This window comes from Lagopus muta, chromosome 1, assembly GCF_023343835.1.
Source record: "Lagopus muta isolate bLagMut1 chromosome 1, bLagMut1 primary, whole genome shotgun sequence".
Classification (NCBI taxonomy): Eukaryota; Metazoa; Chordata; class Aves; order Galliformes; family Phasianidae; genus Lagopus; species Lagopus muta.
The window spans coordinates 180,265,096-180,288,718 of NC_064433.1; the positions used below are offsets into that span (position 1 = coordinate 180,265,096).

The 23,623-nt window shown below is 39.7% G+C and overlaps 1 protein-coding gene across 3 annotated transcripts in view; it reads left to right on the forward strand.

Moving 5' to 3' along the window:
• The window catches only part of PDGFD (platelet derived growth factor D), a 138,365-nt gene that overhangs the window by 94,138 nt on the left and 20,604 nt on the right, over window positions 1-23,623 (forward strand). For all 3 annotated transcript variants that reach the window (XM_048936173.1, XM_048936182.1, XM_048936191.1), the window contains 2 exons: window positions 11,068-11,127; window positions 16,625-16,826. In XM_048936173.1, coding sequence (XP_048792130.1) covers window positions 11,068-11,127; window positions 16,625-16,826 — 262 coding nt within the window. The remainder of the gene's footprint in view (window positions 1-11,067; window positions 11,128-16,624; window positions 16,827-23,623) is intronic.

The following is a 23,623-nucleotide window of genomic DNA, read 5'->3' on the forward strand; positions in this document are numbered from 1 at the left end:
ATTGTAACTGGAGCTCTTGCAATCTTTGCACTTCTTTTTCACAATGTTCAGTCTCAATCTGACTCTGCAATTCCAGGCACAAGTCATCAGAAAAATTCCTTCCCCTGTGCTGAAGAAGTCCCTGTGCATGCAAGCCTGCACTGTTCTGTGCTCAGCACATTGCTTCTAGCTCAAATGACCTTCATGATATGCAAAATTTTTCCAAAGTCATAGCATTGCATAAATCTGATTTAGATTTTTTAAGACATACTTCTCTATTAAATGTGCAGCCTTCTGTTTTACTCCGAGCACTTTATAAAAGTCCATGCGTATCTTCACAACAGTGTAGATGACAGATGTGTCACAGGCTGTTTCTGATTTTCCTTACATATGCATATTCACACTCATCTTTTATTAGTTGCAGGGTTCCTATTCACTTTAAACTTGATGAGATAAATCCTATATAAAAAAAAACTGTTACGTAAGTACAAACTTCTGCAGGATCAGATCCTCTAATAAAGAATTCCTCGTATCCCAAATTGTCAGCAACAACTATATAGTAGCCAATCAAACATGCTATCCATGAGCCAAAGCGTAAGAACAGGTTTTCTTGCATGCATTGTTGGCATGGTTAGTTTGGGAGCTAGCACAGATACTGGGCTATTTCCACATGCAGGCCATTTCTGGTGGATCACTACCTCATTTTATATACTAGTGTAAATGCAGCCCAAGAGTTCTTATGTGGAGATTGGTCTTTTATGTAGTGAGTTACAGTCAGTGGTATCTATGAGTTTAGACAGAAAAAAAAAGCATCATTACTTAGCTCTGATGAAAAAAAAAGATGGCATTGCTAGCTCCATACTAGCTAGGGAACATCTTCCAGGTGTGTTATGAAAGAGATCAAAAGCAGAGAAAATGCTTGTAATGCCAGCACGTGACATCTGGAGGCTTTCACAGATGCTGATTTTCTGGTGGAGCCTTGGCATGTTCAGGAGGGTTTGTCATCCCGAACAAAGCTGGAAGGATGGATGAGAGAGTTCAATTAGGACCAGCAATAAAAGCTCAGAGTGTAGTTTAGGTCCAGAAAAAATGCTGTCTGGTATTCAGGAGAGACTCGATTTTTTAAATCACAGTCAGAGACCTTCTGGCTCTCTCCTGGTGTTTTCTCCCTGTAAGCCTGCATTGCTGAAGGAAGTGAAGAACCCCTGGTCTGCTCAGACCAGCACTGCAAGGCGGCAATGGCATGAGTCTGGATCCTCCTTGACATCCTCGTAGATAAGATTACGGAGCAATTTCCAATTTTGATACTGATACCAGGACCGATACCAGGATTACAATGGTTAAAACTGACTGCTTGTGGCTGTTGTGTGGAGAAGACATCACTGTTTTCTAGCAAAGCCACCAGTGCCCACAGGCCTCGTGGTGTTCTGAGCACACAGCCCTGCCCATGGCAAGAGGATATGCAGATGCTCAGCTGCACCCCAGCAGTGTGGAGAGGACCCACCTCTTCCCATGGACCCTAGGAGGCTGTGATTTGGGGAGTTTTGATATCCCTTTGGTGTGAAGAAAGCTTGCTCCCCACATTCTTGCAGTATCCCTATGTGTCACCTTGCTTTCCATGCTACCAAATTACTTGCAGATTAGTTTCATGTTGTTCCTTTTTTCTCAGCCCAGGCTCTTGGCACTAGTTCCTTTCTGAGTCTGTCTGCAATACCAAATATGATTTCTGGTTTAGACCTTTTTTTTCCATTTACATTCTTCTAAATGAAAGTTTATTTTTCTTTCCTACCTCTGCTCCTGACCTCTGGTAGTCCTGGAATATTTCTTTGTATAAATGGTCTTTAAAAGACCTAATTTATTTTTTTTCCAACTTCTAATGTTTTTTTTTTCCAGCTTCAATTTCTGTGACATTTTCTAGGTCATTAGTGTTAAACTGAAATAAACTGTTCCTCTAAATTTCCATTGCTTTAAGAATATTTAAACTACTGTAATTCCACAGCCAGCCTTAGTCTACTTAGTTGCTCTTGTATTCAGTCTGAACGTAAATAATAATGTGTCATGCAGTAATGCTGACCGAGTATGCACCTTGCTTGTTCTGAGACTGATCTCAATTCCATGTTTTGGAAGGATTTCCCAAACAAATTCCAGAACTGATAAGATCTGTTTCTTTAGTTAGGCTGTTTACAAAAAGGGGGCAAGATAAAGTTGTTTTCTTTTTATCTAGTCTTCATTCACAGTATTATCCATAATTGATGTTCAGAAGAATGGTGCATAAAAGAAATGAGAAGCATGACTCTACCTAAGGTAACGATACTTAGCTTGAACAGCAGTGTCATTCTGTGCAATAGATTTGAGTCTGAAAGCCCAGTCTGAAAAGTTTTCCTTACTACTAGACCAAAATTAAAAGCGATTCCAAGCAAACAGTCCCCCTTGCTATTCAAATTAATCAACTGCTTTTGATCCCATCAAAAACCTGGAAGAGCTAAGAGAAATGTTCTTGTATTCCTCAGAGATTATGCATTCTTGCTATTTTTATGATTGCTCTTATCATCTTAGAAACTTTATATAGAAGTCCTTTTATGTTGTCCTAAAAAACGCAGTGCCTTCCAGTAAAGGCAGGAGGGTGAACAAATTGTTTTGCTTTGCATTATCTGTGAAACACAGCACATGTTCCTGCTGCATGCTCACTGCAGAATTTAACGGCATCCTCTGGGAGAGCGCTCAAAAACAAATGGATCCTTCACAAAAAAATCAATAGGCTGGGATTGCTGCGAGGACAGCTAAGGTCCCTTCCTGGTACCTTTTTTACACTGTCTCCTCATCTTTGGAATTAAATTTGCTTAGCTCCATTAGAGTTTTTCATCATCATTATTATTCCCGCTGCTTTTTCTCCCACCCCTCATCTACAAATGTGACTGTGCATTTCAGAGCACTTAGCAAATCCGCCTCATAGAACAATGGGAAACTTGGAATATTAAATGAGATTAGGCTGTTTTTGTTAATGATTATTTTCGAGTGACTATACAATGTGCATAAATCTATAAAAACAGGTAGAAACCCAAATGGAAAGAAAGAAAATGAATAGTTGTCCCCTTTCCTTCTAACCATGTACCAGGGCCCTGAAGCACATTCCCTTTTAGGATAAGTCAATGCCAACAAGAAGAACCCAAAATAACCAGCTGTCTCTGCCTTCTGTTAACTCTGGAGGACTTTTTTGCCCACCTGGACACTGCAGGGCAAGCAGAGTGTCAGCTTTCTCAGTTTTGCTCAGGGCAGATTCCACTGTTACCAGGGAGCTGCTTCCAAAAACCCTGCAAGTCAGCATGACAGAAGTTCACTAAGGTCCTCCACTCAAGGGCACTGGACTCCAAGCTGGAAGTTTGCAGCTCCTGGGGACACTTCTGCCCAATCTCTTGCTTACCTTTCAGCTCCATGACACCATCCCCTCCCTGCAGCTGTGCCCCCATAGGGCACCACAGAGAGATCAGAATGCTCTTAAATTGGGCCAGTATTGTGGTCAGGTGCACTTCAACACCAGAGATGGGCACTGCAGACCGCCTGCATGAATCACAAAGAATTGCTACCAGCAGCCAATCTCTCTTTCTATACAATACAGAGAGCATGGAGAGCAGCCACACTATTAACTTCACGCGCCTGAGTTGCCCGGAGTGAGATATGCTGAACATGGGCTCTTATGGGCTCCCATAGTAAATGCAGAAAAATATATAGCATCAGTGCTAGGAGAGTGGCCAGGGCTACTGCACGCTCATTAGTCTGACCTAGATAGCTTACAGGGCACTTGACTCTGGAGAATGTAGTTAAAAGTACAGGAAAATAGAAAAAATCCGTATCTGTTTATTAAAGGAGCTCCTGTGAGGCATAAAGAATAGAGAGGAAGGAAGTTCTGTACAACAGAACTAACCGGACTTCAGAGGAGGATCTCACCTGGCACCATGCAGAAGACACTCACTTAACTGGAGGAGGTGGCAATTAACAGGAGATGGCAATTAATAAAAGAGCCTCTAGGCAGTTGAAGAGGATACAGTTTGCTGTAATACAAGAGGGAGTATCCAACAAGGGAGAGCTCACTAACGGGAGTTTCTAAAGGCTTGGTCTTATGATCAGTTTTATTTTTGGCCCGAAGGACAAGAGCACAACCTGTCACTGTAGTGTGTTAATGAATTTTGCAGCACACACAGAGCTAAAGTGCATTGCCCATGAACTGGAAAATCAGAATATCAGAGAGGAATACGGGGTGACCTTGAGCACCAGAGAGCTGGTTTGCAGTGAAATGCAACCGTCCAGAAAGATCAAGGAGATCACTCAGAGACTAATAATAAAAACGTTGGTTGCTAAATGGTATCTCACTGGTTAGCATAGTTAAGGAAGAATATCTGTGGGTGTACTAGGCATAGAAGTACTAATGAGGCAGCAATTGCACTTTTCTGGGATACTTTCTGTAGTCCCCATAACACAGAGCAAACACATCTTTCTTGGGCTGTGCACAGGGAATGGCCACAGGACAGTCTGCAGAGGAGAAGACATTTCTCAGTGAGGGCCAAGACAACTTGGCTTGCTTAGCATAATAAAACGGATGCTGAGAGGAGATAAAACATCTCTTCAGAAGCACTGCAGGAGGAACACTCCAGAGAGGAAGAAAAGGACAAAGCTGGCACTTCTGTAAGTGCAGTAAAAATAAATTTAGCTTGGAGACAGCCATCCAATCTGAGGAGCTTGAAAGAGGAAAGAAAACCTAACTAGGTTCAAAATGAACTGGGCTACTGATGATGATGGATCTGCTTGAAATCATTAGGGTTTGGAAGAGGCTATGTGGAAAATTGTGTCAAGCCGTGCACCCTAGTATCTAAATGCACTGGTAAAATTTACTATTCTGATAAAAATGATGACGGGGGAACTGCAGATACTTGCAGTGAATTTGGGTTAGTTTATATTTTGCTTAAGTGCAGCATGCACTGGATTTGCTACTAACAAACATAATCCTATGTACGCAGACATCTAAGGATAGGAGTTTGTGGTGAAAGAGAAATCAAAGCTAATGCGTGCTTTGCGCAGCAAAGTCCCATGCACTCCCTCGAGGGTATATGCATCAGATGGGGTGCTCATGGGCAGCTTAATGCTGGGTGACATCCGATTTTTCAAAGGCACATTTATTGTCTCATTTCAACGAGTACTGTCTGACCTTTTACAAGGATCATTTAAATGTCAGGGTCTTGGCCACTGTCATGCTATACAACCAGCAATGTTAAATTCCAAAACTAGATGAAGGATGAAAAGAAGTATTGATCAAATATCTTTAAATGTATTTTTCTGTTTCAGTCTTACTTTTACTTTAGATGTATCAAACTGCAGTTAACCTAAATCATTATTACAGACTCACACTTCCAAATTTTAAGCATCTTATGCTTCGTGCTCAGTTATAAGCAATAAATGTGTCAGAGCAAATCAAGGGTGATTTTATATATCATTTTGCACTAATGTTAACTAGTCATAACTGATAAGGTTGTACCACTGATATGTAGTGGCAATTAGACTTCAGAAACTAATTTATTCTTTCTTTTAAAGGACAGGGATCATAGTATCATGCTTGGGATCAGACACTTGGTGGAGGCTGTCTGACCTTTTGTTACTGACCTTGGAGCAGTGGTGTTGTGGATGGCATGCCTTATAGGACTGCACCAAGAAATAGAAAGGAAAATTCTGTAAGGTTAAAATTCATTTCTTATCTATTCCAGTAATAGTTTCCATCAGAGGTAACGTGATTGTACTTCCAATTTGAATATGACTGGCTTTAGATTAGAATCAGAGTCATCGAATAGTTTGGGTTGGAAGGAACCTTTGAGATCATGTAGTTCCAACTCTCTGCTATAGGCAGGGACATCTCCCTCTAGACCAGGCTGCTCACAGCCCCATCCAGGCTGGCCTTGAATGCCTCCATGGAGGGAGCACCCACAAACTCTCTGGGAAACCTGTTCCAGTGTCTCACCACCCTCACAGTAAAGAATTTCTTTTTGATATTGCCTAAATCTAACCTCTTCCAGTTTAAAGCTGTTTGCCCTCACCCTATTACTACATGCCCTTATAAAAAGTTCCTCCCTAGCTTTTCTGTAGGCCCCCTTCAAGTACTGGAAGGCCACTATAAAGTGTTCTTACAGCTTTCTCCAGGCTGAGGACCCCCAGCTCTCATCCTGTCCTTGTAGGGGACCTTCAGCCCTTTGAGTTACAGCTCTGATTACAGCTTCCTGATTTTGTTAAAGTTTTGCATTGCTAAAGAAAAGACCATGTTATCACTGGTAATGGCCTCTTGGAGCTAACTACATGTTGTTATCTGGAGAGACCAGGTTAGGTGATCTCTAAACTTGCAAGGCACTATCCTCCACTATGTTCTTTTGTACAGCATGATTTCTATATTACAAATAATCATTGTTTTACTCTTTCCAAATTCAACATCTTTTATTTTGAAACCCAGACACCAGAATATTATGGAGTGGTGATTTGGCCATCACTGTAGATAAGAAAAATGTAGCCTATCCATCCCCAGTGAGTGGTTTCCTGCCAGAAAAGAGGTATCCTTTAGCATCTTTAGGAAAAGTAGTAATAAATGTCATTCTGATAGGAAAGTTAAAACCTCATAATGTGATGGATTGAAAACACAGTAGCGGTATTTCAAAGTGTACATCTTTATCTTTTGATTTATCTTTAAGAATAGAAATTGGACTATACTGAAACACTGCATGGGAAATTATTATGAATCAGTGGAGGTGTAAAAACCTGAGTATTTGTAACAGCATTATCTTTAATGGAACTATGACTTTTATTTTGCCTATTACTTGTCCTAACAGTGCTGCTGGTACACAGTATATACTGAGTTTGTGTTTTATTTGCTAGAAACATCTGTTGCTTTCTATATAAAATCTAATAACAGTAAATTTCAGTGTTCAGAGAAAACAATGGCATTAATGCTTGTTGTAGGGGCCAAAAACAGAAAAAAAGAAAGACCTTATTGCAGTTAGAATAGTTTGATATAACTATATATTAGTTATATATTGCAAGCTTATCTGCATATCGGCTACCTGTCTGCTCACAGCTCTGATAATGCTGTGCAATAAATGCATTTTGAGTATTGTTTTAAAATAGCTGCCATCAATTTTTCTCTTATTAATTTCAATGTTTGGATAATTTCATCTCTTCTTAATTTACCCTATTTTTTCTTACAGGGCTGCCACTATCCCAGCCATTCAGTTTTATGCTTTAGTGAAAAATCCTGATTTCTTTCTGTTTCTGCTCTGGAACTCTTTGAACACGCTCCCTTTTGCTCTCATTTGGCTTTGCAGAACCTGCTTCGTGGCTGAGCATATCCCTTAACACTATTACTCAACAAACCTCTAGAAGCAGCTTCTCTGTTAAGTGGTTTGAAGCTGACATCTAAATACTACGAATGAACTGTGCGTAAAGCTGTAGCAGCACTTTCAGCTTCTCTGCTATTTTTTCCTTTGTTACACTCATCATTCCCTAGTTTCCTTAGCTCCTTAATTTCCATAAAGAAACAAACTTTCACTAAATCTAGTTAGCCCCAGGGCCTGCAGATTGTGACAAGCGATGAGTTTGCAGAGATACGGGGCTGCTTCCTTCATCTGGAGGGAGAGCTGCCAGTGCTGTGCCTGTGCTGTTGTGGTTGTGGGCTGTCCCAGGCTCCACACCTGGAAAGACCTCCAGCACCAGCATGACACAGGATTACAGTGATAAAGCGTGTAAAAAATCAAGGACTGCCGAAATACCAGAAAGCGCTTCTTGTTTGTAACGTGAGGACCGGATGGCAATTCAGCATGGCTCTGAAGACTCACATTGTTGGATTCATGGTACAGCAAAGGGAGTCGTGGACAACATGCTTTGCAGGCTGGCAGGCTTCCAACAGGCCCAGCCTCAACCCTGGCATCTTCCTCATGTCTCCTCTTCCCAATGACCCTGCAAACCCCATGGCTTGAGCCTCACAGCTCCTGAGCAGCCAGTGGTATCTGTCTGCAGTCTCGTGTATCCTTGATCCTTGAATTAGGCCTCACAATCTCCACTTGTGAAAGCCTGTAGAGAAGCAAAATATTGCCTGTGTCACAATCTCACTTACTGAGATCAGTGCTCAAATACAGAGAGCAAACAGAGTCAGTCTGTGAGGAAGAGAGTAGCTTATCTTTGTCTGAAACGGATCCATGGACAATATGTCAATATCCATACATGTATAACTCTGAGGACACATTCAGGGTTTGGCTTCCTGAGGTGTAGTTTTGGAAGTTGAGGTACGAAAGGCAGTTTTCTGCAGTAAAAGTAACTTCTATAAGAAGATAAATAAAAGCCCTGTAGTTTTGCTGCTTGTAGAACAGTAATTGCAATGCTTTGGTGAAGTCTCATATAGTTTTGTATTACCATGGTGCACATGTGAACAAAAGTGTTGTCAGGGTGCTGTAGCCAAATTATTGCCGCTCTGTTTTTTCAGCATTTAGTTTAAAAAGATGTACTTTTTTAATGTTTTAACTGAAGGTTTTAATGACATTTTAAGTCATGAAGAGAACAAAGCCAAGTGATCATATGCAAATTCACATAAGCAAGGTAGTATGAACTGAATAGATAGCAGTGAAAATAGATGTGTCTTCAGGTTTTTTAGGTGAGAAAAGAAAGAGAGAGTTTTGCAATGATGAGAACCACACTGATATCATTATTTGAAATAACTGCAAGCAGAACACGTAGATAATAATAAGTTTCAAACTGCAGAAGTTGAAAGCTCTAAGAAGCCAAAAATGACTGCAGCTGCCATAAGTGATGGTGGAACAAAGCCATCTAGTGTGAATAGTTTATGCAGATGAAATATAATCACAAAATCAAAATATGCAGTCATCGGGTTTGGGATCCAAGAGGCATGTGTACCACCTGCCTATCTCAGGGTGTTGGAGGGGCTCCATGTCATCAGCCATCTCGAAGAATCATAGACTAAAGAAACAGCTTTGATGTCTACAATTAGATAGCACAAGGGGGCCATCACTTCAAACACAAAATTATTCCTTGTCTGCAGTCTTGTCTCCAGGCATTCAATGAGGCAGATTGCTCCTGTTTTGAAATAATGCTTTAGGACTCAATGCCACTTTTTTTCTGGAAATGATAAATGGAAGTTAATGACAGATAGGAAATGATTTCCAAGTTTTGCAACTGGCAACTACAACCAGAGGATCCACGAGCTTTTTAAATCCATTTCTATGTACTTCAGAGCATTGCTTGTCAATAACTGGGCAATCAGATTTATAGAAAACTTGGACAAGGTAATCTACCACTCCTGAATTATTTATGACCTGATCATAACATTTGTTGATCTACTTACTCATTATAAAATGCCTGCATGGAATAATTTTCCAATAATCTTTTGCTTTTGTATTCACAGAAAAAAATGACCATTATAATTATTAATGTTTTAACAGCCCTGCAGTTTCAGTGATCATGTGGTGACACTATAGTTAGATGGGGTTACTTAACTTCTACTAATCTTAAGTACTAAATAAATCACTATAGTTCTGCTGCCTCATCAAAAGAGAGGAATGGTATAAGGAAGAGTAAGAGTAACAATATTGAATAAACAATTGTATGTCTTTTAGGGCATTTTAATTTCTTTTTATAGCAAACAAAAAACAGTTTGGTACCAGATACGTGAAATTTGTGTCTAAAAGCAACTCTGTCCTTTCTTGGCAAAGAAGGCAATTAATTGATGAATCACAGAATCATTGAATCATTGAATCATAGAATCATTGAATCATAGAATGACCTGGGTTGAAAAGGAGCACTGTGAACTCACAGATTATATGATAATTTTTCTCTTTTCAATTCATAAGAAATAACAAATATTTGCATATATATATGGTTCCATGCAGAGTTGAGTCTAGGTTGGACCAGCTGAATAGCCAGTCTTCCATTTTTCCTTTCTAAATTGTCAACTTAAATGCATAGCAGAGACTGAGTCACTGTAAAATGAAATCAGACATTGATCCATCTTCTTTAAATTCTTGATGAATTCCATTATTAGAAAAGAAAATCTTTGTACGCTGTCACTTCAGTCCACTTTCCTTACCTGTCTGTTCATGCCAATCATTTAAGTAATGAGTGCTCATCACTAGTCAGATGAGTGAATTGGGATTCAGCTGACCAGAGATCAATGTCTACACACAATACTGACATCTGTATGTAAGCTAGTTACCTCAGGCTGCCCTTGTGGACAGTGGAGAGGAAAAAGCATTTTTTAGAATCCAATTCACGTCATCCCAGATTAGGTATCTAAAATAGATCAGATGATTTGCATCCTAAAAATGCTAGATTTAGTTGACTGTAAATGGAAAGAAGGCTATCTTATATGTTTGCTTTATTCAAAGTTAGATGATATAAATCCTATTCCCTTGCTCGGCTTCATCATAAATGCCCAGAGGAGTTGTGATATGATCCCTCTAATGTAAATGTATAATGGCTATGTTTCTTGGTCTAAATGGCATAGTGCCATTCAGAGCTTTGCATAGACGAGCGAATCCTGTTCAGTACAAAGACCAAGAGCAGGACAGTCATACTGGGACTGCATTTCAAGTGGATTAATTTACTTTGCTTTTTACCATAACTAAGTACCCAAGGTTTGTCCACAGTCCTTCCATAATGGGTCAGTTTGGGAAGCAGCACTGCACTCTGATTGTATACATGCAGAAGTGGTTAATACTAGTTAGAAGGTATTTGTAATGGTATTGGCCAGATTAGATCCTGTTATGAAGACAAATGTGTATCATATTACAAATAATAATAATACCTGGCCCTGCCTCAGCAAGCTTGCAAGGGTCTTATTCACAGAGAGTGAGAAAGGAGAAACCTGAATGAAAGTAGCATTATGCCATGGAAAAGTTTAGGAATTATATATGGCAATTCTTTTTTCATGGAATAGAATTCAAAGAGATGACGTGTTGAATGCTGAGACTTTATGTTCTGTAGTTAATTTAGGACAGTGCCTTAATGTGATTTTTCTTGTGGTTTTTTTTTTTTTTTTTTTTTTCCCTTTAGGATGATTTCCAGCATGCAGCCTCAGAAACTAACTGGGAATCAGTCACAAGCTCTGTCTCAGTAAGTAGTTTGTTTCTATTTTGGATTGATAAGCTTGAATCCAATTCACTATTATAATGCCTATGCAGAGGAACAATGTATTCACCTTTGGCAGATGATGAAATAAGTGATTATCAAACTACTGATTTTTAATCAGTGTATTTTTAAGGAAAAAAAGATTCAAAGTATGCTATCAGCTGTTGTGACCAGCCATTGGGAAACATTTCTTAAACTCACACTGACAGGATGAAAATAAAAGATACAAACTCCTTATAGTTTTCATTTATGAAATGTTCTTGATCTAAATAGTGGACTAAAAACAGACTGACAGAAAAAGGGATTTAGCTTTTCATTCTTCATATAAGGCTTTTTAAAGATTTTAAGATAAGTCATAAAACACTGTATCTAAAGTCTCCATATCCAGCAATGAAATGTGATTCAGGAAGAGGAAAGGGAAATAAAAGGAAAGTAAGAGAAGCAGAAGGGAAAGTGAAGCGTATGGTTATTTTTCTCTACATTGCACTTGATTTGTGTCTTTGGCTAAAAACATGTCCTCTCCCACATTTCTCAAGTAAATTTAAATTGTCAGCCCATATTGTTAGAAGTAGCAATGTAGCATTAGACTTCTTCATATGAGCAGTCCTCTTACACATGTGCTCATAGCAGAATTTGAGATCCATGCTTGGAACATTTATGGAAGAGAGTTTATTGACAGCACCTTTGTTTCAGAAGTTAAAGAGGAGATGCCAGTGGAGGAGCAGAAAATAAAAGAGTAAATTCTACAGATTAGTGTCTAAGCCAGACACCGAGCAGAGAGAAAATTCTGTAGTGCCAAAATTAAAAGAAGTCAATCCAATCTCATCTGCAGTTGCCCTTGAGTTTGCAGCTACCACTTGCTCTTTGCAATCAAATGCTATGATAACCTTGAACTAATTCTGTTGAAAGTCTTCAGTAGTAATGTTAGCAGGTCAGAGATCTGTCTGTACCAAGAGGAAGGTACTAAGAGACTGTCTTATTGAAGGATATAAGCTCAATTTTCGTTCTAATATGGGACTGAAATAAAGAATTTATCTGATAGAATATGTTGTTTAAAAATTTGGTAGGCTGAGGTTCCAAGATCATACCCAGAGAGTGGTGGTCAGCAGCTCAGCAATGAGATGGAGATGAGTGACGTATTGTCCCACAAGGGACAGTGCTGGAACCAGCGGTCTTCTTGTTAAAGATCTTCATCAGTGACAGCTACAGTGGGATCAAGTGCACCCTCAGCATGTTTGCAGATGACACTACGTTGTGTGGTGCAGTCAACATGCCCAAGGGACAGGATGCCATCCAGAGAGATCTGGACAGGCTTGAGCAGTGGGCCCAGGTGAACCTCTAGAAGTTCAGCAAACCCAAGTGCAAGGTCATGGCAGCCCCCACTATCAATACAAAGTGAGGTGTGGAAGAATAAATCACAGCCCTGCTGAAAAGGACTTGGGAGTACTGGATTGCAAGTTGGACGTGAGCCAGCAATATGCCCTTTTAGCCCAAAATGCCAAACACATCCTGGGCTGCATCAGAAGAAGTGTGCCCAGAAAAGCAAGAGGTGATCCTGTCCCTTTTCTCTGTGCTGATGAGACCTCACCTGGAGTACTGCATATGTGAAGTCCTCAGTACAGGAGAGACATGGAGCTGTTGGAATGTATCCAGAGGAGGGCCACAGAAATGATCCAAGGGATGGAACACTTCCCTGTAAGGACAGGCTGAGAGACCTGGAGCTGATCAGCCTGGAGAAATGAATGCTCCAGGGAGACCTGACAGTAGCCTTTCAGTATCTAAAGGGTAGTTAGAGGATACAAGGGGACAGATTCTTTAGTATGGTTTGTTGTGATAGGACAAGGGGAAATTGTTTTAAACTGAAAAAAGGAAGATTTTTATTGAGTATAAGGAAGAAGATTTTTACAATAAGGGTGGTAAGGCACTGGCATTGTTGCCCAAAGAGCTGGTGGATGCCCCATCCCTGGAGGCACTCGAGGTCAGGCTGGATGAGACTTTAAGCAACTTGGTCAAGCCGTAGGTTCATTGCAGGGGTGTTGGACTAGGTGACCTTTAAGGGTCCCTTCCGACTCAAACAATTCTATGATTCTGTTAGAAAATGTAAGGCGAGGGCTCCCTCATCAGGTAACTATGAAAATGAGATCACATATATGTTAAACACCATGTTAATTATCCTTCTTTACATCATAAGTGGTACAATATGTCAAAAAGTAATCCAGGTATTTTGGTTTTTTCATATTGAATTTTTTTTTTTTAATTTAATTCATTTTCTGCATCTACTCATTTCTAAATATTTGTTGTTAGGGTGTTAGAGGCAGAGAAGTAAAATACCAACGTTAGAGCTAAAATGCTGATGGCAGAACCCAAGTTTTTTCATTTTCTCCAGTTTCATTGTTTTTCCTACATGATCCCCTATCCAACCAAGCATACCATCTTCCATTTGGTGTTCATTGCACCCACTAGACCTTTTTTATCCTCCAAGTAATGTGAAGAGGTTGAACAATTTTTCCAAAAGATACCACCAAGGCAGAAAGTCCAAGGGCTGGGACATTCTTCAAGAGGGTAACATTCAGGTGTTCTGTAGTGGTCCTGAGGGTTCTGAAGGGCAAACCTGGACCTGTCAGATGCTGACAAGATGACATTTTGTTCGGCTGTTAGCATGACTGATATGTTTGTTGTTTCTTTTTTTCCTGAAATCCACAGGTAACACAAAGGACCACTGTAGAATCTGGGTTATTTACATTGCTTAGAATGAAAATTTGAATTTGAGCAAATGCTCTCATCTCAGGTTGTATCAGACACACAACCATATTTCATGTTTTCCCTCAGAATGCTAAAACCAGTATTTTTGTCCTTAGCAAATTCTATGATTCTATGATTCTATGAATGTAGAATGGCTAACCTGGAAAAAAAAGTAAACAAAATGCACTCCTTTTTAAGTTAATTTCCTTAATTTGTGATGCAATGTCATTACCAACAAATAACTGGGATGCACATTGACAAGCCTGCCAGCTTCACAATACAAATAGAGAACATAATGAATGGGGGAAATGCGGTAGAAATTTCGAGTAATAGCACTGACAGGAAAGATACCTTTGTATCCCCTGAAACTAAAAATGTGTTTTCAGAAATACAGAAGAAATAAATAATGTGGAAAGTCTTTGCTATTCATTGCTTCTTGCTTCTTGTCCTCTTTGGATGCTATCTCAGAAGCCAGATTACAAGGAGCCAAGCTCTTCTGTAGGCTGTGTTTTGTTCTTGGCAGGACAAAAGAGAGGCAGTTGGGTTGGCAGCTTTGAAGTTACTTTTGGGCCTGTCACATGATAGAGCTGCCAGGAGGTTATCTGAGCTGTTGCAATAATTCCTCTCGATTTGGCTGTCACTGAGAAAAAAAGTTAAGCTTTCTTCTTTAAGCAAACTAGGTTGCACAAATCTTTCAAGTAAGGGTTTTTGTGTGAAAAGAAAATGGGGAATCCCTGCTGCCTGTTAGTTTGAAATGCTCTGCAAATTCACAGGCTGATCCACAGATCTGTTATGAAATGGCACCAGGGATGATGGTATGTTTGGATTTCCTTGCTGTTCTCCACTGGGTTGCCGGTGCAAACCACTTTTTGTGCTGGTAATTCTTCAGCATCCTTGCACCTTCTACCTCTGTCTCTTCTGAAAGGGAGTGGGGATTGCCAGTTCGTAGCCAGGCTGTGATCACAGACAAGCCATGCACTCTTCTCAATAAGCTAGCTGCATTTTGATGTGTTTTTCCTTTGTAACCTCAGAGGCTACATTAGCACACTGCACGATGGTCAGTGACAGCACCCTAGATAGCAGTGCTGTGTTTCACTGGCAGGAGCTTCTCATTTCCCAGGGCGCCCATCTCTTTGGTGGTGGCTGTTTCAAGCCACTTAGAAGTCAGGAGAGAAGCTTTGAGGTGTACCTTCCCTTTTGGGGGCATGAATTTTTAGAGCCTGTACTGCATCTTAGCACTGTATTCTAGAGGCACTGCAGGCATAAATGTGCCCTCTGAAACTTCTTGTGCTATTGATGATAAGCAGCAAGGTAGAGCCTAGCTTTCTTGACCATGCTATTGTAATGCTTTCAATTTATTCTCTTTCTTGTACATAATATTTCAGACTGTCCATATTTTGAAAAATCAAAAGCAATAAAATATTAAGGATGATACGTTTTGTGATACAACTAACAGGCAAAGACAAAACAAATGATTATTTCAAAAACTATTCTAGCAACTCTTGAAGAATTCAGTCCTGCAAACGTATGAGTAACATATGAGATGAGATGAGCCTTTCATTACTACTCAACTGAGTTAAGTTAATCACAAAGATTAATGGTTTGACATATCTATTTTCTTGAGAGATCAGGCAAAAAAAAATTGGGGGGGGAATATTTATTTTAAATATCATATTTCTACTACACTGCTTCAGAGCTGAGTTTTCAGAACAAAGTTTCTTCATTTTCCAGTGCTTTGCCCTGATAATTTGACTTATCAAACAAAAATCCAAAGAAAACTCTTGTGTTATAAGATGCATTTTACTGGAGAAAAACAACTATTCTCATTGTGGTTCTCCAGAAATTAACAAATGTGCATTATTAGCTTTTCTTTTGCATATTTTACACAAATATTATGTGTGTTTTGACAAGGAAAAACATGCCATCAGGGTTCTGAATACTGTGTTTCTAAATCACACAAGAAAAAATTTTAAAGTTAATTCCTGTAAAAATGAAGTAATTGCAGTCTTTCTGTAAAGTCAAACTATGCTACAAATTTACTGGGAGCCAGGTATGCTCAAAAAGTGGTACTTGGCCCTTCCTGCTTAGAAATAATGTTCTATTTGGTATTATATTATTGTGAGGATAACACAATGTTGGTAATCCTAATATGCATTGCTACGTTACTGAGATCCAAATATCATGTTTTCATTTTTTTAAGCATGTTTTTTTATATGAGTGGAAGAATTTATCAGTACTTCATAACATATAATTCTTGGGAATATTAAAAGCCATCTTTTCAAGTCTTAACTGAGCCGGAAGGGGGACACAAAATCTAGAGGAGTTGTTGTCTTTGTCTTTTTCTGCTGCAGTTTCTGAACTGCCTCTTACAGATTTACCAACAGAGCTGGCAGACTGGCAAAGGCATCAACCCAGCTCTGTAAGGCATCTCTGTGCTGTGGTCATGGCCATCCCAGTCGTTTCAAAAGGCATTTCCCTTATTTCTTGGCACATGTGCAAACCACCATCCTCTTTGAGGAAAGTTTAAGTTGTCAGTCCATCAGTACTGTCTCCTCCTGGATTCCAGTGAGAGTTTGGTGTCTCTTCTCCTTGCAAAATAGAACACAGTCATAATGCTGCCTGACCCAGCTAAGAACTTCAAAAGATGGCCCAAAGCAGCTGAATGAAATGGGAATGTTGTTAATTGTTTTGTATGGTGGTGTAATTTTTCCAAGTACACTGAGATGTATGTCACTCTTAGGGGGTCTCATATCCCTCTCCATCAGTGACCGACCCTACGCTCACAGCAGAGGCCCTGGATCAGACTATTGCTGCATTTGACACTGTGGAAGATCTGCTTAAACACTTCAATCCAGACTCGTGGAAAGAAGATCTCGAGAATTTGTACACAGAAAGTGGCCACCATTATCGAGGCAGGAGCTACCATGATAGGAAGTCCAAAGGTAGGAAAAACCACAGAGTACATCTCTCATGGGAAAAGCAGGTTATTCCTTTGCTCCTCTTAGAAATGTCCTTTGTTCAAATATGACATTCTGTTGCCTTTTTTTTTTTTTTTTTTTTTTTGAGTTATAGGGCAAGGTGCCATCAGTTAAAACCAGGAATACGACATTTAAACCTTACTGAGTAGGATATCAGCTTAGAAATCTGAGGAATCAGGTTGAAAACTGCCCACAACTGATTGCAAACACAAACACAGACCCATGTGTAAAGTACAGATGGTTCTCAGCTTCACTCTCTTAAACATTACTTTATGTGTAAGGCATGGGGCTCCTAATTACCTGCACTATCATCCTCCGTTAAATACCCTGTTTGGGATTGTTCTTTGTTGAGTAAGAAATAATCACTTTTATCACATTGTGCTTAGGGAGGCATCTGCTGCAGACACCTGTACATGCAGCTGTTTTTTTTAGGATGTGAGCATCTCGCTGTTTTTCATTATGTTGCCAGCAAACATTACTATGGCTTAACATCCTTGTCTGTAATTGAGCAAAGAACACATTTCTGGGTTATGTTTCTTGTTTCCTTCTGTTAGTTCAAATAATCCACCAAATGGTGAAGTAAAGAGATGATAAGATAGCAAACCCATAACAATAAAAAAAGCCACTACTGATAATCATCTAAATTGTCAGCATGGTCTCTGCTTAGTTTTGGCCCAGACCATGTGTCATTCTCCCACATCACTGCTGGGCGTGAATCAGGAGTTGACAGAAGCCAAATGGCATTCCTGGTTGGCACTTGACATGTGGCCACACTATCCTGAGTGTAAGTGGTGAAGTTGTTGGCTCTGCTACGCCTGCTGACCTTGGTGCAGCAGAATGATTGCAAGCACGTACAGGATATCAGCTGTACAGCCGATTTAGGCTGCAGCTTTTCAAAGGTGGTGACCATCTCTGGTTTTTGGCTCAGCATTTCAAAGACATCTACGATAAAGCCCTGAGCATCCATCTACTGAAAGCTGGATTACCTTGCTTAATTCCACATTAGCTCATCAAAAGTTTCAGACAACCACAGCACCCCATATTCTGTGCTGTGTCACCTGTCTGCAACTGTATCGCTTTTGAGATCGATTTGATCTCATTTAGGGGTCTTTGAAACAGGGAGGCTGGACTCAGCTCTGAAGACATATATCCAAAAGAAGTTAAAGGTCTGTTTTAATTTTAATAGAAGATAATTAGCAACTTCGTTCTGCTCTCCAAATTTCATGTGATTCTAAGAGCGTATGTGACTGTGTACCCCATATAAATGCACATGACCACAAACATATAAAATACCATTTGCTGTTTTATGTAGGCTGATCATGTTGGATACTGGTATCAATCTGATCTCCTGGTAGTGCCCAGAAAATTCAGATCTATAAAAGTTTTTTTCATTTAGCATAAATTTAATTTGTCTTGTCTTTCAAAACATAAAAGTATGAAGATTTTTCTAGTTATTATTTTAATACTTCTTGATTTATTTTATTAAAATTTGTTTTGTCTTGGAAACAGAAATAAGCACCAAAAAAAGTTTTGTAACAGTTTTTCCTTTTTCCTTTTGCCTTCAAAGTAAAGGCCAAACTCTCTGAGCGTTAGCAGCCCTCTGGACAGAAGTGCCTCAGCACAATCAGCTTTAAAAAAATCAGTTAAGAATTTTTATTTAGTCATTAACTATTGAGAAGATTAAGGGGTTGTTCTTGAATGATGTCAGGAGCAGGGAATAGTTTTAACAAGTCTTTAAATTGGAACTGCTTGGTATATTTTAAACACAAACACTGTAGATCTCTGGGGAATGTTTATAGATGCTGAGATAACCTTGCAGCAAAAAGAGCAATAGATTAAGTCATCCTTTATTTCAGATATCTATCGTTTCTGCTTCTAGTTCCAGCTTGAGTTTTATTCCTTATCCTTACTCAGAACAGCTATGGAGCAGATTAGAAAAATTTGATGTAATCTCTGCTTGTCTCTCACAGTATTTTCAGAACATGTCGTATAAATTATATAAACGAATCTAATGAGATCCTATCCAACTCTCTACTCATACCAAATTGTGCCAGAAAATTGAGTTTAAGAGGTGGTATTGCTGAATGACAATTCTGATGACAGAAATATATAATAAATGACATTTAAATTGTACTTCTTCATTTTCCATTCAGTAATCCACTGAGATAAGAATCGAGATTAAGGAAATAAATACAGTATTTTAGGAAAGCTGAAACTAACAGGATCATTGATTAGATGAAGTGGGAAAGCATCAAGAGATTGCCTAATCCAACCTCCCTGCTGAAGGCAGGGTCATCTACAGCCTTAGGCTTATTCTAGACTTAAAAAATCAGGTTCTTTCAAAGTACATCCCTTAAATAATTCCTTTTGCTTTACACCAATATGTTGTAGCTGACCTCAGGTGTCACAGTAATTTGGTAAGAGAAAGAATTCAATACCTATCATAGAATTAGATCCTAATGTCTACATAAAGTAAGGAGTCATCTTTAGAAATACATGTTTTTCATAAATAGACCTCATAACATATGTGGATTCATTCTGGTAATGAGCAGGACTACACCTGCCTTAGATCATGTTCTTTTTGAGAAACAGTATGCAAGAAGCCTTTGGCTATCAGGAGAAATTAATCAGGTGGGACATTCTTGTAATAACATCTGGCGACTTTCAGGTTAAATAAATAAACACTTGCTAGCACTGCCAAACTGTTCTGTAGAAAGGGAGCAGCAAGATGAGACCACAAGTCTTAATGGAATGTTTCTGCCATCCATTGCCAAGCAGGTTCCCAGTATCAAGCAAGTAGCACCATGTCCTTAACAATACCTTGTAATTATCAATGTTGCAGTGCTCTAGCAAGAAGTTAAACAAAGTTTGAGCTCAGGAATGTCATTTCTCAGGAGTTTGCAAACAGTGGCCAATAAATTACTGCAGGCATCCATGTACACTTCCTCGAAAGGTTCTGGGATTGCAGCCAGCAAGTTTCAGTGCACCAGACCTCGCTCATGGCACACATGAATATTCTGAGTAGATGGAATACCTTCTAGAGTAGCTGCTAATACAAAGTATTCTCTTTTAAAAAAAAAACAAAAAGCAAAAAAAAACCAGTATAACTCTTCCTCTCTTGTTCGATTGGGAACCAAGGTGTCTGTTGCATGCAAATGCTGCACATTCTTTCATTTCACAGCATAATTCAGATCTACATTCACATTCTTCCCCCTCTGTAACAAATGAGATTTTCCCTCATGCTTTACGTGGCGTTATTTAAGTCATTGCAGTGAAAGCTTTTCTTATTAAACCTTCTTTAAAAGCTAGTGAAACTTGCAGCATATTATTTATCACTGGAATAAGCTGTTCAATTCCATTGATTTCAGTGAAGCTATGTCCATTTATGACAGTGATGGTTTGGCCTGCTTTTGCTACTTGACCCATACCACAGCTGGTAATTGGTTTGCCAGTCTATAATAGGCCCATATATTGTGAACCTTGTTTCATGCAGGCAGTTACAATCCCACTGAAATTCTGATCTCTCGTTCTTCTGAAATAGTAGTTTCCATACTGAAGAGGTTCATCTTGGCATTGTGATTCTGAATTAAATCCTAATCACAGCATCTTTTCCCCAGCTCCCAAGAGAAAGATTTGGGCAGCTCCCAGAGTTTTCAGGTATATTTAACAAACTGCATATTGCAATATCATTAAGCAGTGCAGGAGAATGCTGATTACCCCTGACCATATTTTGAAGACTAAAAGACAGGGTTTGATCAACACTCTATATGAAAAAGAATAATTGTATCAATGTTAGTGTATTCTGGTAATTAAACCAGTGGAAGATTTAACTGTTTACTATATGTCGGGAACTGAATTTTCCATTTCAGGTTCAACCTCATCATAGCTGCAAGCAGCTACAGCTGCTCTGAATTTTGCTGACCATACATAACAGTGATTCTGCACTACCTGACGCAGTTCAAGCATACACAGGAGTACAAATGCTGGACATAAGGGGTGCAAGACATTCATGGACCTGGAAGTGAGCTATGGGCCCCTGCATGGCACAATGCTCACACTCTGCAGTTCCAGCCCATACTGATGCAGAAAATACAAGCAGGGGCAAGCTAATGAATGCAGGCCTCTTGCATATAAACATCTCTTTAGCTGATAGAAAAGAGAACAGGAGTTAGAAATTTTAGAAGAATTGGCAGCAGTTTGCTTGCCTCCAGCAGAAGATACACGAAAATGCAGATTGCTGCAAGGAGAGGACAGTCAGTAGATGGGCTGTCCTTTCTCTATCTTACTGTGCAATGTGGGTAAATCCCTCAATGAAAGTTAAGCAGATTAATGTCTTTGAAATTCTAAGTGTTATATTCTGTATACATACAGATGATGCTTAAGGTGGCCTGTTGTCAACATGGTATAGTGCTGAGTGTCATCCCAAAGTCTAGTTAGTTCCACGCATCCATATTGACTTCATAACAGACTAAAATCATATTTCTAAATCACAGAATCACACAGAATGGCCAGGGTTGGAATGGACCTCAAGGATCATGAATCTCCAATCCCCTTGCCACATGCAGGGCCACCAACCTCCCTGTTTAATGCTAAACCAGGCATTAAACCTTACAGTCAACCATATGGCTGGCGGTACCAATACCTTTTCAGGAAAGACAGCAAACATACAGTCATCTTGGAATTTTATTGTCAGTCACAGATAGATGGAATAATTTTGATTTCAAGGGTAATCTGTGGATCACCTCACCAAAAATTCTATCCAGAACAGGACCAGCTTCAAATTTAGACCTGTTTACATAAGAACTTCCCTAGTCAAGGTTTGAATATTTCTATCCAGAGCAATTCCACAACCTTTTGGATAATTTGTCCCAGTGTTAATCACCGTCACTGCAATGAGTATTTTTTTAGGACTGCCTTGCAACCACTTCTGATTTTTGCCCTTTGTCTTTTTGCTGCGCACTGTGAGGAAGAATATGGCTCCATCCTCCTTGTAGCCTCTTTTAGATGACTGGAGATATTAGAACCCCCATTAGTCTAGTCTCCACACTAAACAAACCCAGTTCCCCTGCCTCACTGTGGTTCTTGTGGACCATCCTGTTCACCTTCACGGCACTCCAAGTTTGTTGATCCTTCTCTTTCATTGAAGGAGCTCAAAACCGAACACAGCACTCTACCTGCAGCTTCACAATAGCTTAATGAAGGGGAGCATTCACTTTCTGCATGAGCAAACAGCTGATTCATATATAGCCTGCTGCCTACTAGGATGCCAAGTCTTTTTCTGCAGTGCTGCTGCTGAGCCAGGTGTTACTGGTCTGGACTGATGCATAAGGTTATTCCAGGTCAGATGCAGGAATTTCCATTTGTTGTCCCTGAATCTCATGGGGTTCTTGCCTGCATATTTCTCTAGTCTGCTGAGATCCCTCTGAAAGACAACTCTGCTGCATAAGGACAATTTTCCAGAATTGAATGGCACTGACAAACATGCTGAGGAGTACTAGTGCCGACCTTTAGCAGTATAGACCCCAGCTTGGGAAACTTTGGGAACACCAGTAATAGCCAGGCAACAGCTGTATTTGGCAATTCCTGATTACCTTGTCCTTCTGTTTATCTACCTAATTTGTATTCCATCTAACCTTTTATATCTCAGCCGTTTGGCTTCAAGGATGCTGTAAATTACTGTGTCAGAAATGTTGCTAAGATCAAGGTAGGCAACACCAGCTGCTTTCCCCTTCTCCAAGAGAGTCATCTCACCAGAGCAAGTTTTCAGGTTGGTTGGTCAGTTTGCCCTTGGCAAACCTATGCTGGCTGTTTCTAGTCACCTCCTTGTCTTTCAAGTGCCTGAACATTGTTTTCAGAGAGACATACTCTTTCATTTTACCATAATCAGCCTGACTGGTCTGCAGCTGTGTAGTTTGGAGATGGCCTTGACAAATGGAATAGGAACATTGTGATGAGGGACCTGCCGTCCCTTTACACCTCAGCTCCAGTCTGTGGCTGATGCTTGAAAAAAAAAGAGTTAAAATGTTTCAACAGGAGTATCTTATGGCCATTAGTTTGGAATACTTACTGTGTTAGCAGAAACCTTAACAGACTGCCCGTCTTCTTAGAATTAATCAGTGACCAGCAGCACAGGGTTTCTCTCCCCTGCAGTCTTTAAGGCTGTCCCTTCTAAGTAAGACATTAGCTCTCTGCAGTCTCTGATTTCAGTGTTTAACTCTCATTAGGATCAATGTTTCAGTGTAAGCACATGCTTTAGTGCTATCAGAAATGAGAATGGGTTTAAGTGTATGACTGAAGGGAAAAGAAGGAGGAAGCACTGTACCCCAAGTATCCATCTTACTTCTCTGGTGCATCTTTTTATGCCTGATTTGCCTTCAAATTGAATCTTTGATGCAGACGTTCCATAATAATATTTTGAAGTTATTTGCATCCAGTCTACAGAACCTTTTTGTTGTAGTTTTAAATTAAGGACACTTGTGGTTTCAATTCTTGATAAGTAAAGCAGCAGGATTTCACACCAGTCAGGCCAAGGCTCGGTTACATTTTAGTCACAGCAGTGAAGAGATGCATGAAACTGACTGTACTGTAAAATCTCATTGTTACATGGATGAGGAAATAGAAAGGCTCCAGACAGTAGAAAAGTCAGGAAAAAGAATGCATATCACAGCTTTCAACAGGGAGAGTGGTTCAGAGAAAAGATGTGATTATTTATTTATTTATTTATTTATTGTAAACGGGGTTGCAAGCCATAGTCTAAAGCT